The sequence below is a fragment of the Brassica rapa genome, chromosome A09 (assembly GCF_000309985.2).
Source record: "Brassica rapa cultivar Chiifu-401-42 chromosome A09, CAAS_Brap_v3.01, whole genome shotgun sequence".
Classification (NCBI taxonomy): Eukaryota; Viridiplantae; Streptophyta; class Magnoliopsida; order Brassicales; family Brassicaceae; genus Brassica; species Brassica rapa.
Window position 1 is genome coordinate 5,555,074 of NC_024803.2, and position 17,656 is coordinate 5,572,729.

Below are 17,656 nucleotides of genomic sequence, written 5' to 3' on the forward strand. Positions count from 1 at the left end.
TGCCGCCGACTAAAGTTCGAGTGAGATTCTGTTGGATATAATAAATTTGTACTGTGCCTAAACCAAATAAAAACTGGCATTAACATAATAAGGCCAATTTGATAAGGTATTATAAGAAGAAAAAAACAATATGTCAAGGTCTTTTTATTCCACAGATGAACATTTTGGGTTTTACCTAAGCAAAATTAGTCAACAGGATATATATAATGATACATCATAGTGAAGGACAAAGTCATCATTGCCTAGACCTCGACTCAGCTCTTCGAGCCTCTTCACGAGTAGTTGGAAAAAGCTCCACGTACCTTGGCCCAATGGACATTTTGTCCTTAGCCATCGCCCTCCTCGCCTCCTCAGCTGTCTCAAACTCCACAAAGGCCTCACCCGTGGCTTTACCATCAGGTCGACACACAACATGCACCCTTCCTTCAATAACCTTGTACCCGCTGAAAAACTCTACGATTTGAGGCTTGTTGGCAGAGTACGGGAGGCCTCGCATCTTCAAAACCTCAGTGTACTCGAGCTTCTCTTTGCTCTCGCTATAACTCTTTGCTCTAACATGGACCTCGTTGTTTTCATATACTCCCTCCTCCTCAGCGGCAACGGCGTTGTAGTAATCCTGCTTGTAGCAGCGGAAAACTTCAACGTATCTCCTACCCATATTCTGCCTGTCTCTCCGCAGTGCAATCTCCACTTGCATTGGACCTGCAAAGACGACAAAGGCCTCCCCGGAGGATTTGCCGTTTTTGCTGACGAGCAAGACATCGACAATGTCGAGGCCGGCAAAGAACTTGAAGATGTCCACGTCAGCGCAGTTGAAGGGAAGACCACGGAGGCGAACCACAGGGAATCCGCCATAAGGAGGATTTGATTGCATCATTCTTTGTCTCTTTGAGCCCACCCCACTCCCAAACATGGCCCTTCAATTACCAAACCCCAAAAAAGATCCCCACACTCAACTCTTATCTCTACGAAACATCCATAATAAGACTCCTAACTAATACTGTTTCCATTCTTCCCTTATACCACTATCTATCTATCTTCAAAGCCATGTACATTCATAAGATAAACACTTTTTGCCAAGAATCATTTCCACAGATAAGCATAATCGATTAAGAAGACAGTAACCCTATACATTCTCAACCGACCACAAGATTCCAAAAAAAAAAAATCGATTGGACCGAAAATGAGAAAACATAAGAATGCATACCCTCTAGATCCGTACATGAGCTGCTCTGTGCCAAGGTCTCCCCTCACCCTCGATTGTTGGTTCGTCCGTCAATACAAAGAATCCACTCAAGTCGTCGCCATGAAATATCCCTGAAGACGAAAACTCTGGGCCCATTATAACGGCACAAGACACTTATTAGGCCCATACTTATCGTAAGAGTTTGAAACCGTCTAATATATTGTTTTTTGGTGTAAACAAACCGTCTAATATTGTTGTGTGCCTTGAAATACTCTCTTGCATCGTAGCAAGTGATTCATAGTTTTGTTGCTAATTGTTTGACTACAAATCTCAGTGTGAGGCTCTGACAAACAAATTTGCTACTAAGCTCCTGTACATTACACCGGTTGGAATATTTGGATACTCTGACCCTGGATTAATGTTGATTCATCTGATAATACTTATGTTACTTAACGTTATTTGGCTTCACCAATTTCTTTTAGTGGACTCATTAGTTATGAGCTGTGTTGGACGGAAGAAGATATAGGGGCTAGAGGATTCATTTACTACGTAACATACTTTCGGTTTGGTTCGGATAGTTTTGGGTTCTGTTCCGTTTGGATAGCTAGTAAAACTAGAAACCAGAAAATATCCGGAAAAAAAAAACTTATTTCTCATTTGGTTCTGATTCCGGTTTGATTATTTTGGGTAGTTCGGATAAAAATATCGGATATTTTGGATAAAATATCGAATAATTAGGATGATACACATACAATTTTGGATATTTCAGATAAAATTATCCAGATATTTTTGAATATTTTCGGATAATTTAGATATTTTATAATAATTTAGTTTTCATCAAATATTTTTAAATATTTTAATAGATTTTAAAACATAAATATATATGTTTAATTATGTTATATGTATATATATTATTATTTTAATATATTTGGGTACTTGGTTCTCGGTTCGATTCGGTTATTTTGGATATAGAAATATAGAAACCATTCAGATATTTGAAGATCTTGGTAGGTTTCTGTTTGGTTTTTCGATTCCGGTTTTTTTTGCAAGGCCTGCTTATTTCCTGCTTTTATTTGACAATCCAATCACTCAAAAGTATTATTAACAAATCAATCAATCAATACAACCAACTCCATCAGAGTCAGGAGAGGATGGAGAGGAATATAGTTGACCACATGGTGAGGGCTAAGGATGCAACCAGGTAGGTCCACAAAAAGATGACCGAACACTCATCTTGAGCCACATCAAACAGCTGTGCCATTGTACCTGCAATCCACAACACAAAATGATTGGTTGATATTATCACCCCCTCTATTTTATATTAGCTAGATTAGCAATGAATGTTAAGAAAATTACTGATATTCATAGCAGGGGGCAGTGTGAACTGAAGCATGAGAACGTATCGGAAGAGAGGGTCAGGAGGAAGGTAGCCTAAACTCCATGCTAACTGAACAACCCCTACCCCAACCACTGGAAGGATGATATACCTCACACAGATCACGCCTACAATCACTGACGTTTTCACAGCCGAGGAACGCAGACCCTGAATCAGGTTGCCTCCCAGTATGAGTGTGATGCAAGGTATTGTGCCGTCCCTGCCAAAAATCAACTTATATATATTAGTCCTAATTAAGTCGTGATGCATGTTTCCATACCCTAGAAAAACGTGGCTCGCAAGCAAGTTCATACCCAAGTAGTTTCACTGAATCTTGGATGACTCGCAACGGAGCATTCTCCCCTATTATAAGATTCCTCAGCCAATTGGTTGCTCCGAAGATGAAACCAAGAATCTGAATGCAACAGAAAGCAGATGAAATCATGCATCCTTTTTTTTAGTATTGATTGGAGAAATGAAAATTATGCATATTCTTTTTTTATTCATTTTTACTTACGGCACCAACAGTGGGTGGCGCAAAGAGTTCCTCAAGAATCTGATGGAGCAAGTCCTTGATGTATGTACTAGTAGACACCTTTTCTTTCACTTGGATTTCAAGGTCTTGATTTTGTTGCGGCTTCAGGAGAAGACTGCGGGGATCATCAGAGTCCATGTCCTTGTTGGCAGACTTGACCAAGCCAAGAGCTTTGAACTGTGTAGCAGAGCTTCTCACCAGTTGGTAACTGTATGTCCAAATATAGAAACCCCCGAGCTGCATGAGACCACCCCAAAAAAAAAAGTCACGATTATTATAATTACAAAACTCTGAGAGCAGAGAAGATGATGATAAAATGTTTGTAAATTTGACTTTACGGCCATAGAGAAAGATGCGTAGGATAGTCCAATGGATCTGCAGACACTTCGATTCCCAAAAGGACTGCCTTCCTCATCACAAATGGCAGGGACCAAAATAATCATAAGGTTTCCCATATTGCCTATATAATAATACCATTCATTCATTCACGTTACATTTCATATGAATCTCCTTTTTGTTATAGATTTTGAGGAGCCAATGTTAATTACCTGAGGCACATGTAGCGATTATGAGACCATGAAGTTGAGGTTTGGGATTCAGCAGTTTCACAACCAACCATCCAAGAATGCCTCCTACTAGAAAAGTGATTCCAACATTTATGGGCATGAACCACCTGAAAAAGTTGATTTGTTTGAAATCAAAATCAAAGCCATGCATTATTATATAGGTCAGGGTGGTACCGTACGTACGTACCATGAAATAATATCCTGCAATGTGACAGTCTGGGCAAGATTGGCAAACATGATGCAGGGGGTGAAGACCACGAAGACGAGCTGCAAAGTATATATATATATATATGTTAAATTAATTATTATACTACATTACATGAAAGGTCACAAAAAAAGAGCAGAGATATGGATAGCCTGGAGGTGGGTTGTACCTTGTTCACGGATCTTCGGGTGTCAGCAGAGAGAAGAGAGCAGTAATCAGTTGCCAAGAAAGCACCAAGGACGCTGATTAGGAGAACTTGAACGATTGGCATTGAAGCCACCTCTAACAACTCTAAGAAACCCATCCCTAAATATTATTATTATTTTTTTCTTGCAGAAGAAGGAAAAAACAGACAATGTAAGATATATTTCTGTCTGTCTATGTAGGATGGTGGATAGGTATATATATTAAACAGGGGTGCGGTTAACATGAAGAAGAAGATGAGTCCAACTTTTCAGTAGGAGGAGAAGGCGTACAAAAAAAAAACGGATTACAAGAACAAGTTGGCTTCTGCCTTCTGGGTAATGTTGGTGTACATCACACGTGAAATACATGGAGTATAAAAAAAAATTGAGGATATAAAGGGACGAGAGGCTTTTGGGATCCTCTCAGGTTAATGTTGACAGAATCAATGAAAGGTGCGTCAGGGTCTAGTTGCTGCTCCCCGTATATATATAAACAAATTTCATTGTCTTTCTTTCCCAGAGGGTCAAGTTTGACCTATTAAGATTTGTTTATAATTATCCTAACATAAAATATATGAAACATCATCCTTCCGATCTGCGATGCCAATTAAGTCCACGGTAGGGTCCAGCCACTAGCGATAATCAAACGTTAGATGCTATAAAATGAAGAATGAACGATGTCATGTCTTCCTACTCTTGTCTTTTGGTTTATTAAAATAGTTAACATGTATGAAATGGACGCAGAGCTGATACTTCTATGATTCATTACCTTGTTACTCAGTGCTCGACCTTTGGAGAGCAGTTACATTTTCAAGATTTTGCAACCCTGAAAAGGCTCGAGCATCTATGTTAACCTTGTTCAGCTCCTTAGACAAGACCGATCCCAGACATCTAGCTTCTTCTGCCACTATCTCGATGGGGTCATCTGTAACTAGCTTCCCTTTTACGCAACCCTCCTTTGTGACAGCTTGTTCCTCCTAATGATAATGGATTAATATTCAAAATGAATGTGGATCAAATCCCATCCAGATCTTTGTTTTCGACCAGACTTGTGCACTAATGTGATTGCCTTGCCAGTGTTACCAAAACGAGGAAGGCTAATATTATTATTATCTAGAGCTCCATAAGACTACATTACACATCAAGAGAAAAAGTAATGACATACATAACATGTGGACCCAAATTAGCTATTAATAATAGCTAACTGGGTTCACAATAGAGCGTGCAACTGCGTAAGCATGAAACGAATAAACAAAGAAGCTTTTTATAAAGAAAGAAAGGATTGAAACAGTGGTTCATGCTGATCTTCATAAATACTACGGGGCATCACTCAGATTCTTCCTCGTTATCACTGTCGTCGCCTCCTCCTCCAAACATGGAAGCCATTTTCATCGCAAGATTCGCAGCTATCTCCCTCCTCTGGAAATCAGGCATCAACCGCAAGTTGTCACGGATGTTGCCTATTTCCGACATCAACTGTTCCACGTCTTCCAACTCATAAACCTTGTTGTTGTCTTCTGTGTCCCCCAAAGGTTTCTCATCTGTTGTAGTTACTACAGTCTCGCTCTGCGTCCCTGAAGACCCCAGCTCTATTACATCATCATCCACAACTTTCTTTGGATTCACTTCTACCTCCCGTGAGGTGGATCCGCCAGCATCTGCGGAAACCCACCTCTCATCGATATTTTCCCATGGATCAGCTGAGCCTGAGGATAGCACCTCGTACTCCAATTCATATTCAGATTCTTCTTCTGACAACTCTGACAAGGAGGACGGGAATGCAAGATTAAGTCCAAGGGGGGAACGAACGAACCTTCACCCTCATACATAATAATATTATATGGGGCAAATCTCCAAAATAGCACCTTTCTAAGTTTATATCACAAAAATATCATTCAAAAACTAAAATGACCAAAATAGCATTTTATCTTTTAAAAAATTTAATTTTTTTTATTTTTTAAAATTTGAAATCTTATCCCCAAAACCTCACTTCTCAACTCTAAACCCTAAAACCTAAACTCTAAACCCTAAACTCTAAACTCTAAACCCTACACCCCACCCCTTGAGTGCTATTTTTGTGACTTTTAGCCTTGAGTGCTAGTTTAGGAACAAAAACTTGATTTAGTGCTATTTTGGTCTTTTTCTCTATTATATGGGAGAAGAAAAAGAATATAACCTTCACCATGAGGAGGTAACACCGGTTCATTAATCTTATCACCGGATTTGAGAATCATTCCAGGCCACATATGTGCCGAAAGAGCACCAAACAAACGGTCAACCCCTTGAGAATCCCCATCCACTGATAAACCTATTAAGCCAGAGTCCATTTAATTCTCTCATCATATCATTTCTCATTCATTTAGAATGTGTGTAACTTACACTTGTCAAAATCAGGATTAGATGCACAAGCCTCAATGAACTCGATGTTGTTGTCGCGGCACCACTCAAGACATGTTCCCCTGATGTCAAGTGACGATGTATCGTCGCTACCCAACAAGCTACTTCCTTCGCTTTGGGAGATCCCAAACTCATCATCAATGTCTGAATACAGATTCGTGGAAGCTTTGGAAAGGCGTCTTCTGTATTCAGCATGAGCTGGGTGATGAGGGACAAGATCTACTTTGTTCCCAATGCACAGCAATATATCGAAACTGCTTATGTCTGCATGAGAAGCCCAGTCTTGAAGAGCAACAAGAGTTGACATCTGCAAAAAAAATAAAAGGGTTATCATGTAAGAAGAGTCGCATGCGTATGTATGAATGTGACTCAAACCTGGTTCAAGTCGAAGACCATAACTAACGCCACAAGTGGATGTGAGTGAGCCTGAGGCTGAGGGAGAGAGTAGTCATCGCAAATCCACACAGATACATCCGCAGAGTAATACTTTGTGTTAATTGTCCAGCTGTCACACAAAAGTTCAGTAATAAAATTCTGGATTTGGGTAATTAATTAATTACACGTTCTTACTTACTCATGAACTTCTGTTTGAGATGATGATGAATCCTCAAAATCGACAGAGATCAATCCTGTGAATAAAAAAAAAAATCCCCCAAATGAATACTAGATCAAGAAAAAGAAGCTAAAGAGAAATGGTATGCAAGCACGTACGAGAGAGAAGGGTGCGCTTGCCGACACCAGAGGAACCGACGACCAAAACTCCCGGTCTCTTCCTGCCTTCTTCCATCTCCAATGTCTTCTCCTCCTCCATCTGATCGCAGTTTCTGACTCGAGCTTGAGGTGAAAAATCACAAGGCAAACCCAATCAGGCCCAGAGAATTGTAATACCCAACACAAAGGCCCAATAACATGAAAACATATTAGGACCAATAAGCTTTAAATTTTTCGAAAAAGTTTGATAAGCGGTAGATGACCTCTCTCTCCGGTCATATCGATGTCTGTCCCTCACTGAATCAATTTTTTTATAACAGGTTTTGGTGGAAGAGAAATAGAGTGTTAGAATCTTTGACGCTGAACAGACCAAAGCAGCTGAATGCTCTATTCATTTTCTTCACTCCCTATAGCGCAGTTAGTTTCGTCATGACTCAATCAAATCTTCTCTAGATCTCTCGGTTGTTCCTTGCATATGATATGAGGAGGAACCTAGAGTGAAACTTGTTATCCTTAAGGTAATCACTATCCTTATTCACAGGGCCTGCTCAATGATGTCATAGATACGAGGAGGCAATAAAAAAATTATAAATTTCGAACTAATATTTTTCTTTTAAAAAATTTGATAAATATTTTTTTTTTAGAGATACCAGAAGTATTTTTTTAAATAAAACTGTGATAAAATGAAAAATACTTTTTTCTGTAATAGACATAGGAATACTCTGTGTAAGAAGTAGTGTCTCTGTTTGTCATGTTCTTGCCAAGGACTGTTTGATATTTGATGTCGTGTCTTTCACTGTAGTCATGTCTTTGGAACAGTCTTGTTCGGTATGCTTATTTTCACTAGTGTGATTGTTTGTGTCGGCTGTTATAACTTAAATTGTCATTTTCTGAACCTGAGGCTGTATTTTTTTTTTTTTTAATTCTGAATGACTTTTTAAAATTTGTATAGATACTAGTGCCAACCACTATTTGCTTCGCCAAGGTTGACTGCATTGGAAGCAGATCTTTAACCTTTACCTCAACAATTCTCGATGCATACTCTCAGCATCCGCACCTGAAACAGCAGAGTGCTTACCACAGGCAAGTGTATATCTTTAGTTCTTTCTATTGTACCGGAGTTTGTTGAATAGATTATTATTTTGTCATTGCCAAAATCTCACGCATTCTATGTCATATGCTCTGTGTTACTGATCATGATTACATAACATGTTTTGAAAATTCCAGACCTTGTATCGGTGTTAGCTTTTTCATTTGCTCTCTTTAGCGAATCCAATTCTCATTACAACTTGAAAGGAAGATTTGTGCGATTCAAAAAGAGCAGGGGACATCTGTTTCTTATCTTTCTTTCCGTTTGTTTCTTTACGCAGGGTAGATGTTACTGATAGGTGCTTTTCGGGGAGAATAGTAGAAGAAATTATAGCTGCACTTGATAATTTTCCATCGATATAGTTGACTTGCGATGCTAAGTTGACTAATATACCTTTGACGATGCACCCTACCATCGCATGTCTCTCTTAGATCAGTTAGTTCCGTAATGCAACACACTACTCACATACAATGATGGAAGAGAGCTGACTGTCTGTATATATATTGTAGATAAGAGAAGGACGATTACAGGGGGTGGGGGGGGGGGGGGGGGGGGGGGGGGGCAGTGCCTTAGCCGTGAGTATAGAATGGTGTGTCATGTGATAAAAGGGAGAAATAAGCAAAGATTTTGTGGAGGTTTCCCTTTGCATCTTCTTCCTCTTGAAACTGTCCTAGTTGTAGAGACATAAGCCATATTGATAGACAAAGATAATGAACCCAAAGGTTTAACACAAAAACCTCTCTCCATCCTTTATTATTTTGTGGTTAATGCCTGAAATTAGAGTGGCAGCCATGGCGACTGGAGGAGATGAAGGATAGCATGGTAGAGCAGTGGAGCAAGAGGAAGATCTAAAGCTTCCACCAAGGGAAAACTTGCCTGCTTCAGCAATGTCGGCAAAGCTGTGAAGTGGAGAAGGTGATGGAGCACTATGGTTTAAGAAAGTTGTGAAAAGGGAAAATAAATGTAACAACAACAAAGATGCTTGTGTTGAATTGGCCTTTGCATACATGATACATCTAAACAATAATGCAAAACAGTCAAAAGAAAACAAATCATTATTGTAATGACACCAAAGCAGAGAGATGTAATATATGGTGTTGGAGGCACAACCATATGGCTGGCTAAATGGACGTGGAGGCACGTCTCTTATTCATTTATTTGGTTTTCAAACCCAAAGGACGCCGAGTGATTGATTCCACATTGATCTTGTTTTTAAAACTAAACAAAAAATTAGCAAAAAAATATCAGAAGAAAATCAGCTGAATCGTGAATGGGAGGAAAGGGGAATTAAAAAGTCTCCCGTGACTCTCGTCTCTCTCTCTCTGCCTGCCCACCCACATTCCTGGGAAAATTGTGCTCCAGATCTCTCTAATGGAAGGAAGCAATTCATCATTCAGCTCCGGCAATGGCAACAACGAACCCGACGTTTCATCCTCTTGCTTTTATGTTCCCAATCCCTCTGGCACCGACTTCGATGATGCCGAATCGCCTCCTCTTCCTCCTCCTCTGTAACTCTTTTTCTCTCTCTCTCAACTGAATTTTAGCAACATTCGTTATTAATTCTTCTGTTTGTCTGACTTGGCAGCTCCCCAGCTCCTCAGTCAATTCCAGCCGACCTAGCTGCCGCCATCCCCCTCATCGACCGCTTCCAGGTCGAACCGTTTCTGCGTCTTATGCAGAAGCAAATCCAGTCTGGTGGCAAGCGTGGCTTCTTCTACTCCAAAAAGTCGTCGTCATCGGGCTCTCATCTCCAAAAAGAACGTTTCACTTTCGAGGACATGCTTTGCTTCCAGAAGGTTCCTTTTCCTCTCCCTCTAACTAACTAACTAACTAACTAACAATATTTGACTTTGTACTCTCTTTCAGGATCCCATCCCCACTTCCTTACTCAAGATCAACAGCGATCTCGTCAGCCGCGCCACCAAGCTGTTTCATCTCATCTTAAAGTACATGGGAGTTGATTCGTCTTCTCCACCCAGTTTAGACGAACGCATTGAGCTTGCTGGAAAGCTTTTCAAGAAAACTCTGAAGCGCGTTGAACTCAGGGACGAGCTTTTCGCGCAAATCTCCAAACAGACTAGACATAATCCTGACAGGTGCCTCTCTCTCTCACGCAGTTACCAGTTAGTTAGTTTTATATAAATGACCCTTGCATCTCCCTTTGGCAGGCAATACTTGATAAGAGCGTGGGAACTCATGTACTTATGTGCATCCTCGATGCCTCCTAGCAAAGACATCGGTGGATATCTATCTGAGTATATTCACAACGTCTCGCACGATGCAGCAAGTGCTGAACCAGAGGCCCAGGTTCTTTCTCTTAATACTTTGAAGGCGTTAAAGCGCTCTATTAAAGCTGGTCCTAGGCATACCACCCCTGGCCGTGAGGAAATTGAAGCTCTTTTGACTGGGAGAAAGCTTACTACCATTGTCTTCTTTCTTGATGAGACTTTTGAAGAAATTTCCTTTGACATGGCTACAACAGTCTCTGATGCTGTTGAGGTATCCTTTTCTTTTTTTCTATCTTTGTTTCCCTTTACTTTTGGTTAAACTTCTCTCTCTGCATTCACAGGAGCTAGCTGGGACAATTAAGCTATCAGCCTTTTCTAGCTTCAGTTTGTTTGAATGTCGTAAAGTGGTTTCAACTTCCAAATCATCTGATTCCGGAAATGCTGGTATGCTTTCATATTATTTCTTGATCATTTTCTTAATGCTTGAGATTCTACTATTAACTACATTATCGATTTGTTTCTCTATCTGTCATTTTGCAGAGGAATATATAGGATTGGATGATAACAAGTATATTGGAGATCTCCTCTCAGAATTCAAAGCTATAAAAGATAGAAATAAAGGGGAGATACTACACTGCAAACTAGTGTTTAAAAAAAAATTATTCCGAGAGTCTGATGAAGCTGTAACAGATCTCATGTTCGTGCAACTTTCCTATGTACAAGTGAGCAGTTTCTTCACTAATTAATGACACTTTTTATTTTCACATGCATTTCCTTGCTAACACACATGCATGCAGCTGCAACACGACTATTTGCTAGGAAACTATCCTGTTGGAAGGGATGATGCTGCTCAGCTTTGTGCCTTACAAATTCTTGTTGGGATTGGGTTTGTCAATAGTCCCGAGTCATGCATGTTAGTATACTAATTTTCTAATATTCATAATTGTATCTTCATTTTTTTTGCTTGGCAAAGCCGCTGGTTTATTTTTATTCCTTTTTTCTCCTAATTTTTTTTACGTTTATAATTATGTTTTCTTTCTCTTTGGGTCACGGATCAGTGACTGGACATCGCTTCTTGAGCGGTTTTTGCCGAGACAAATAGCAATAACCCGAGCTAAGCAGGAATGGGAATTGGATATCCTTGCTCGCTACCGTGCAATGGTAGGAATGAGAATGACCCATGCATTTTTATTTAGTTAGATATTTCCCTTCTCAGATACCTTTGCTAAAATGTTCCTTCGTATTTGTGGCTGTGGGAATGTAGGAGAACGTGACAAAAGATGAAGCAAGACAACAGTTTCTACGGATATTGAAGGCATTGCCATATGGGAATTCTGTATTTTTTAGCGTACGCAAGATAGATGATCCCATTGGCCTTTTACCTGGACGAATCATTTTGGGTATCAACAAACGTGGGGTCAGTTTCAAACTAGAAGCTAACCTTTTATTAAAAAGGGTGTTATTGCTGTTTGGAATTTTAATGTGATTTGTTGGATTTGAATTGTTGTTTTGATTTCTTGTAGGTTCACTTTTTTAGACCGGTTCCGAAAGAGTATCTGCATTCAGCTGAATTACGTGACATAATGCAATTTGGAAGCAGCAACACTGCTGTCTTTTTCAAAATGAGAGTTGCTGGTGTTCTTCACATTTTTCAGTTTGAGACAAAACAGGTACGTACGGTCATAATTTTTCAGGATCTTTATAATTGCATTTCCGATTTGGGTAACTTGTAGAGGTGAACGACCGTTTCATTATTTGTAGGGTGAAGAAATATGTGTTGCTTTACAAACACATATAAATGATGTTATGTTGCGTCGTTACTCCAAAGCTCGATCTGCTGCCAATAGCTTGGTTAGTGGAGATATATCCTGCAGTTCTAAGCCGCAAAATCTTGAAGTGTATGAAAAACGTGTGCAAGATCTGTCTAAGGCGTTTGAAGAGTCCCAGAGAAAGAACGATATGGTATATATTCTATGAGATTTCATGTTTCTTTTTTTCACGTGAAATTGAATCTAGGAGGAAGTTTAACTCTGTTGGAAAAACAAGGAATAGCATAGTACCAGTACATTTGTCATTGGTCTTTTATTTTGGCAGTTGCGAGATATTCCATTACAATTCAACCTTTCCTTGCTATTTTCATGTTATTGTACGCAGAATGTTATTTATTGACCTCTATCCTCTTTAGAGTTGATGCTGATGAATTACCACGATTTTTTGTCGTCGTGTAGTTGATGGATGAACTGCAAAAGAAAACTCAGCAAGAAGTTTCTATGCGTGAAGAGTTAGAAGCTACACGCAATAGCTTAGAGCTCGGAAGGAAAAAATTGTTGGAGGTTACCCTAGACAGTGATAAACTAAAGTCCTTGTGTGATGAGAAGGAGACAACTATCAAAGTAAGTTATAACGTAACTTTTCTCTTCCTTCTTTTGCTTAATTGGAGTTGTTTATTTATTCACCCTATATATATATATATATTCTCTAGACCTTGATGTCTGAACTTCGGGGGATGGAAGCGAGGTTGGCGAAGTCGGGCAACACAAATTTAAGTAAAGAGCCAAAATCAGAATTAACTGAAATGGATAATCAGGTATATATATATCATGTGTTTTATATTTGATTCATAGTTAGTGTGCTTTAATTATTGAGTATTTTATGTTGCTCTTTGTAGGCGATTCTGTTTTTCTTTAATAATGAATTTTCTGTGACAGATGTTATACAAGATCCAAGCCGAGTTAGATGTTCGAAATAAGGAGTTACACATTGCAGTTGAGAATTCAAAGAGGTTATTGAGTGAGAACAAGAGATTGGAACAAAGTGTTTTCAATATTGAAAATAATAAATCAGAGGAGGTGAATTTCATGTATTAGATTTGTGCCAATTTCAAATTGAAAAGTAGGAGATTGTTGCATATTGTTGACTCTTTGACATTTTCAGGCTGAAATTCACCAAAAGAGATATGAACAAGAAAGAAGGGTGTTAAAGCTTAGAGTTTCTGAACTTGAAAATAAGCTTGGAGTCCTTACTCAAGACTTAGAAATTGCCAAGTCTACAATTGAAAGTAAGACTTCTGATATGCTGCTGTTGCAGAATAATTTGAAAGAGCTTGAGGAGCTAAGAGAAATGAAAGAGGTATTGGTACTTTCTAGTTTTCTTCATCGTTTTAATTTTGTTTTTATCTGAATGATGATAATGTATTTTCCTGATTTAGCTAAAAGTGAAACTAGAGATAATATGTATTTCACTTTCATGTTTTTAGGACATTGACAGAAAGAATGAGCAAACAGCTGCCATTTTGAAGATGCAAGGAGCCCAACTTGCCGAGCTAGAAATACTTTACAAGGAAGAACAAGTTTTAAGGAAAAGATATTATAATACCATAGAAGGTAACATGATGATCATTTAGTTACAAGAAGATTTATTGCTGGATTTTTGGATTTTGTTTTTATTTGTATTTTTATTGTAGATATGAAGGGGAAGATCAGAGTATATTGTCGAATAAGGCCTCTAAATGAAAAAGAAAGTTCAGAGAAGAAAATGCAAGTGCTAACAAGTGTGGATGAGTTTACGGTCGAACATCCATGGAAAGACGACAAAAGAAAGCAACACATTTACGATCGTGTGTTTGACATGCGTGCTAGCCAAGATGATGTGTTTGAAGACACAAAGGTATTGTTGTGATATGTAACTCGGTTCGTTTGTCTTTCATGGTTTTGCTATTTTGTTGTGGGAACTAATATCATTTTTCTGTAACAGTATTTGGTACAGTCGGCTGTAGATGGGTATAACGTTTGCATCTTCGCATATGGTCAAACTGGTTCTGGAAAAACTTTCACCATATATGGACATGAGAACAATCCTGGACTCACACCTCGAGCTACAAAGGAGCTCTTCAAAATACTAAAGCGTGATAGCAACAGATTTTCATTTTCTCTGAAGGTAATTTATTATCTTAATACATATGTTGAGATAGTCAAATGAGAAAAAAAATTATGCAGGCATACATGGTGGAACTTTATCAAGACACACTTGTAGACCTTCTGCTACCAAAAAGTGCAAGGCGCTTGAAACTAGAGATTAAAAAGGATTCTAAGGTAATATGATCTATATTTCACTGGTTTGTAGGCACGTCAGTTTGATCTCATTCATAAAATATTTTCTCAGGGTATGGTCTTTGTTGAGAATGTGACAACTATTCCTATATCAACTTTGGAGGAACTGCGAATGATTATCGAAAGGGGATCTGAACGGCGACATGTTTCTGGAACAAACATGAATGAAGAAAGCTCAAGATCTCACCTAATACTTTCAGTTGTTATCGAGAGTATTGATCTTCAAACCCAGTCAGTTGCGAGGGGCAAGGTGATAGAATTTACAATGTTATTTTATTTATTGACTTGCAACCTTTTTCACAATATTTTGAATACATTCATGGCTGTCAAGAAAATAGGAGTTTCTTTAACTTTTCATGCTTGGTCCACCGCTTCTGAGAAAATTTAGTTATATATAACTTTTCCTAAAGAAAAATAGTTCGTCATCATCAGACTTACTTGCTCAATTCATTGGTCTAGTACACGGTGTTAAACCTTAGATCCATATTATGAAATTAATACTCTCATTGCGCTCACCTTATCATATCCCTGGACTATATGGTAAATGATTATTTTTCATGGTGACATCTTCTATAATATTCTGATCCTCTGTTTGTTAATTTGCAGTTGAGTTTTGTGGATCTTGCTGGTTCTGAGAGGGTGAAAAAGTCAGGCTCTGCTGGTTGCCAACTCAAAGAAGCTCAAAGTATTAACAAATCACTTTCTGCATTAGGTGATGTAATTGGTGCTTTATCTTCAGGCAACCAGCATATTCCTTACAGGAATCACAAGTTGACAATGTTGATGAGCGATTCATTGGGCGGCAATGCCAAGACGTTAATGTTTGTTAATGTATCTCCAGCCGAGTCAAATTTGGACGAGACATACAATTCTCTTCTGTAAGTCACGACTTCCACTATATATATATATATATTCATACATTTGCAGCTTACATATATAATGTAGATACAATTGTTGATTCGAGTGTTAACATGGATTTATGAAATTGTATTTTTCAGATATGCATCGAGAGTGAGAACGATCGTGAATGATCCCAGCAAACATGTTTCATCCAAAGAGATGGTGCGATTGAAAAAGTTAGTAGCATATTGGAAAGAGCAAGCCGGTAAAAGAAATGAGGAAGAAGACTTGGTGGATATCGAGGAAGATCGAACACTAAGAGATGGGGGAGATAGTTTAATAAAGCTGACATGAAATTTGTGTAGGTGAAACTGAGACAAGAGCATCGCTGGTTTTCACCATTCCTTTGTAGAAAGTTCCCCTACTCTAAATTAGATTCTTCTTATCGAAAGTGTAATGCTTTGTCTCAAACTCTCTCTCTGTTTTGATGAGATTTTTCATTCCATAAAAACAAACCGTTGATAATATTAACACCACACAAAGCCGTGAACTATACAAATAAAATAAAGTCGAGGTATTACGTGAAATAAAGTAAAGTAAAGCCATGAAAAAACAAACCGTTGATAACATTAACCCACCACAATTCTGTGATGAGAGGTGGCATGGTGGATACAACTGGCAAGCCATGTTGGCCACGGAGCCCGTATTAATACTATTAAAAGGGAAGGATTTTGAAAAAATTTACTTATGAAAGTTGTTTGGATTTATTACTTTTAAATTTTTTTGGACTTACCCTGTATATTATAACAATAATTAACAACCTTTTTTACTCTATAGACCCCTGATTATTACTCTAACCATGCGAACTGTATACATTATTATTTATACATAACCACTAAAACCGATTGCTAAATCACCCTACCCAAACAAAATACATTACATGAACCAAAACCAAAGCACAACCTATTATAATTGTTACGTTAACGAAATATTCATTTCCCTCATATACTACCATCGACTACGAAACACGTTACATGTAAGACACTACACTACATAGAAGCTTTATACAAGATTTGGGTGTAAGATTATATGATTCAAACACTAAATTTCATTAGTGAAATAATCTTCAAGATTATATGATTCAAACATTAAATTTCATAATTATGAAAAGCAAAACAAAACCAAACCCGCGCTTTCAAGCGCGGGTCAAAATCTAGTAGACTATTAATCGTTGTTCGTTTTCTTGTGTTATGTTTTTTCCTAACTTGGAGGATTCAAAATTCAAATGAAGATGCAATGTGGTTATGGCTGATGTTGTGAGCTTGGATTTGGATTTTCATGGATTATAGACTAAATCCCTAAGTTGAGTCCAATAAGCCGTTCTATCGATTTATAAGTTCTTCGTGAAAATTTGGCATGCATTTTCCTTGAATTCCACATAGAGGTCTTATCTCCAAGCTAATGACCTCTTTATGTCCACAACAGATTCTGGAAAAAGAGACATGCCTTACAACTGACAACACTATTACTTTCATCTTGACTGTAGATTAACCCTTGACACTCTATTGCGTTATGTTTCAAAATCAATTTAATCCCAAGTTGATTGAAATCTTCAATACATTGTAGTATGTCCAAACCAGGTAGGTTGAGACCTTATTTGAATGTGAGATAACTTATTCATCATAACTTGTATTAGCTTAATTCAACTTCTAAATAACGCTCAAATGAATTATGTTTCCAAATCAATATTTTTATCACTTATGTCATCCTGGTTTGATTGGAATCTTGAATAAATTGTCATATGTCCAAACTAGATAAGTTGAGAATCACCTAATTTGAAAGTGGATAACTTACCACTTCTTCAAACTGAGTGAGTTGGAAATCATTTGATTTGAAAGGGTGACAACATCTTCGTCGTAACAAGTATTAGTTTAATTCTACTTCAAATTGACGCTCAATTGAGTTATGTTTCCAAATCAAACTTCTTTTTTAAACTCATTTCATCTTGGTTTGATTGGAATCTTGAATATATAGCAATACATGTAAACCAGGTAAGTTAGAAACCACCAATACATGCAATCTTAGAGGGACAAAAATTTATGTGCATGTTGGGAACCATATTTCTGAATCATGATTGTGTGAATAAATGTTTATAAGAAAACATAATTTCTCAACTATAGTTTTGTGAAAAAAAACTATCATTTTATGGTGATAAATCTTAATAATTTT

The 17,656-nt window shown here is 38.0% G+C and overlaps 4 protein-coding genes and 1 long non-coding RNA gene across 6 annotated transcripts; 1 reads left to right on the forward strand and 4 right to left on the reverse strand.

Moving 5' to 3' along the window:
- Positions 1-67: 67 nt before the first annotated feature.
- On the reverse strand, positions 68-1,376 carry LOC103837661 (heterogeneous nuclear ribonucleoprotein H2). 2 transcript variants are annotated; one of them, XM_009114018.3, is made up of 2 exons: positions 1,208-1,376; positions 68-917 (listed from the first exon to the last, which is right to left on the reverse strand). In XM_009114018.3, exons 1-2 carry the CDS (start codon positions 1,222-1,224, stop codon positions 236-238), a joined length of 699 nt encoding a protein of 232 aa, XP_009112266.2. In that variant the 5' UTR covers positions 1,225-1,376; the 3' UTR covers positions 68-235. The 2 variants fall into 2 exon arrangements, with proteins under 2 accessions (XP_009112266.2, XP_033134155.1); XM_033278264.1 differs by having other exon boundaries at positions 68-878; positions 1,208-1,316.
- Positions 1,377-2,137: 761 nt separating this feature from the next.
- LOC103837658 (protein PIN-LIKES 7) lies at positions 2,138-5,110 on the reverse strand. Its single transcript, XM_009114015.3, has 8 exons — positions 4,037-5,110; positions 3,850-3,929; positions 3,645-3,769; positions 3,435-3,556; positions 3,079-3,333; positions 2,876-2,976; positions 2,543-2,781; positions 2,138-2,452 (listed from the first exon to the last, which is right to left on the reverse strand). Exons 1-8 carry the CDS (start codon positions 4,169-4,171, stop codon positions 2,328-2,330), a joined length of 1,182 nt encoding a protein of 393 aa, XP_009112263.1. The 5' UTR covers positions 4,172-5,110; the 3' UTR covers positions 2,138-2,327.
- A 19-nt stretch (positions 5,111-5,129) lies between these two features.
- On the reverse strand, positions 5,130-7,454 carry LOC103837657. Its single transcript, XM_009114014.3, has 7 exons — positions 7,424-7,454; positions 7,161-7,283; positions 7,024-7,078; positions 6,825-6,954; positions 6,432-6,756; positions 6,229-6,360; positions 5,130-5,812 (listed from the first exon to the last, which is right to left on the reverse strand). Exons 1-7 carry the CDS (start codon positions 7,437-7,439, stop codon positions 5,379-5,381), a joined length of 1,215 nt encoding a protein of 404 aa, XP_009112262.2. The 5' UTR covers positions 7,440-7,454; the 3' UTR covers positions 5,130-5,378.
- Positions 7,455-8,081: 627 nt separating this feature from the next.
- On the reverse strand, positions 8,082-9,138 carry LOC117127678. The gene is made up of 2 exons (XR_004450701.1): positions 8,935-9,138; positions 8,082-8,891 (listed from the first exon to the last, which is right to left on the reverse strand). It is a non-coding gene; the product is annotated as an uncharacterized LOC117127678 (long non-coding RNA).
- A 236-nt stretch (positions 9,139-9,374) lies between these two features.
- On the forward strand, positions 9,375-15,958 carry LOC103837654 (kinesin-like protein KIN-14E). The gene is made up of 22 exons (XM_009114013.3): positions 9,375-9,758; positions 9,836-10,046; positions 10,117-10,346; positions 10,419-10,749; positions 10,820-10,922; positions 11,019-11,200; positions 11,276-11,391; positions 11,537-11,639; positions 11,743-11,895; positions 12,002-12,148; positions 12,240-12,440; positions 12,707-12,871; positions 12,961-13,065; positions 13,187-13,327; positions 13,413-13,607; positions 13,735-13,861; positions 13,942-14,144; positions 14,232-14,414; positions 14,474-14,569; positions 14,640-14,837; positions 15,194-15,465; positions 15,586-15,958. The coding sequence occupies exons 1-22, from the start codon at positions 9,622-9,624 to the stop codon at positions 15,779-15,781; spliced, it is 3,795 nt and encodes a 1,264-aa protein (XP_009112261.1). The 5' UTR covers positions 9,375-9,621; the 3' UTR covers positions 15,782-15,958.
- The last annotated feature ends 1,698 nt before the right edge of the window (positions 15,959-17,656 follow it).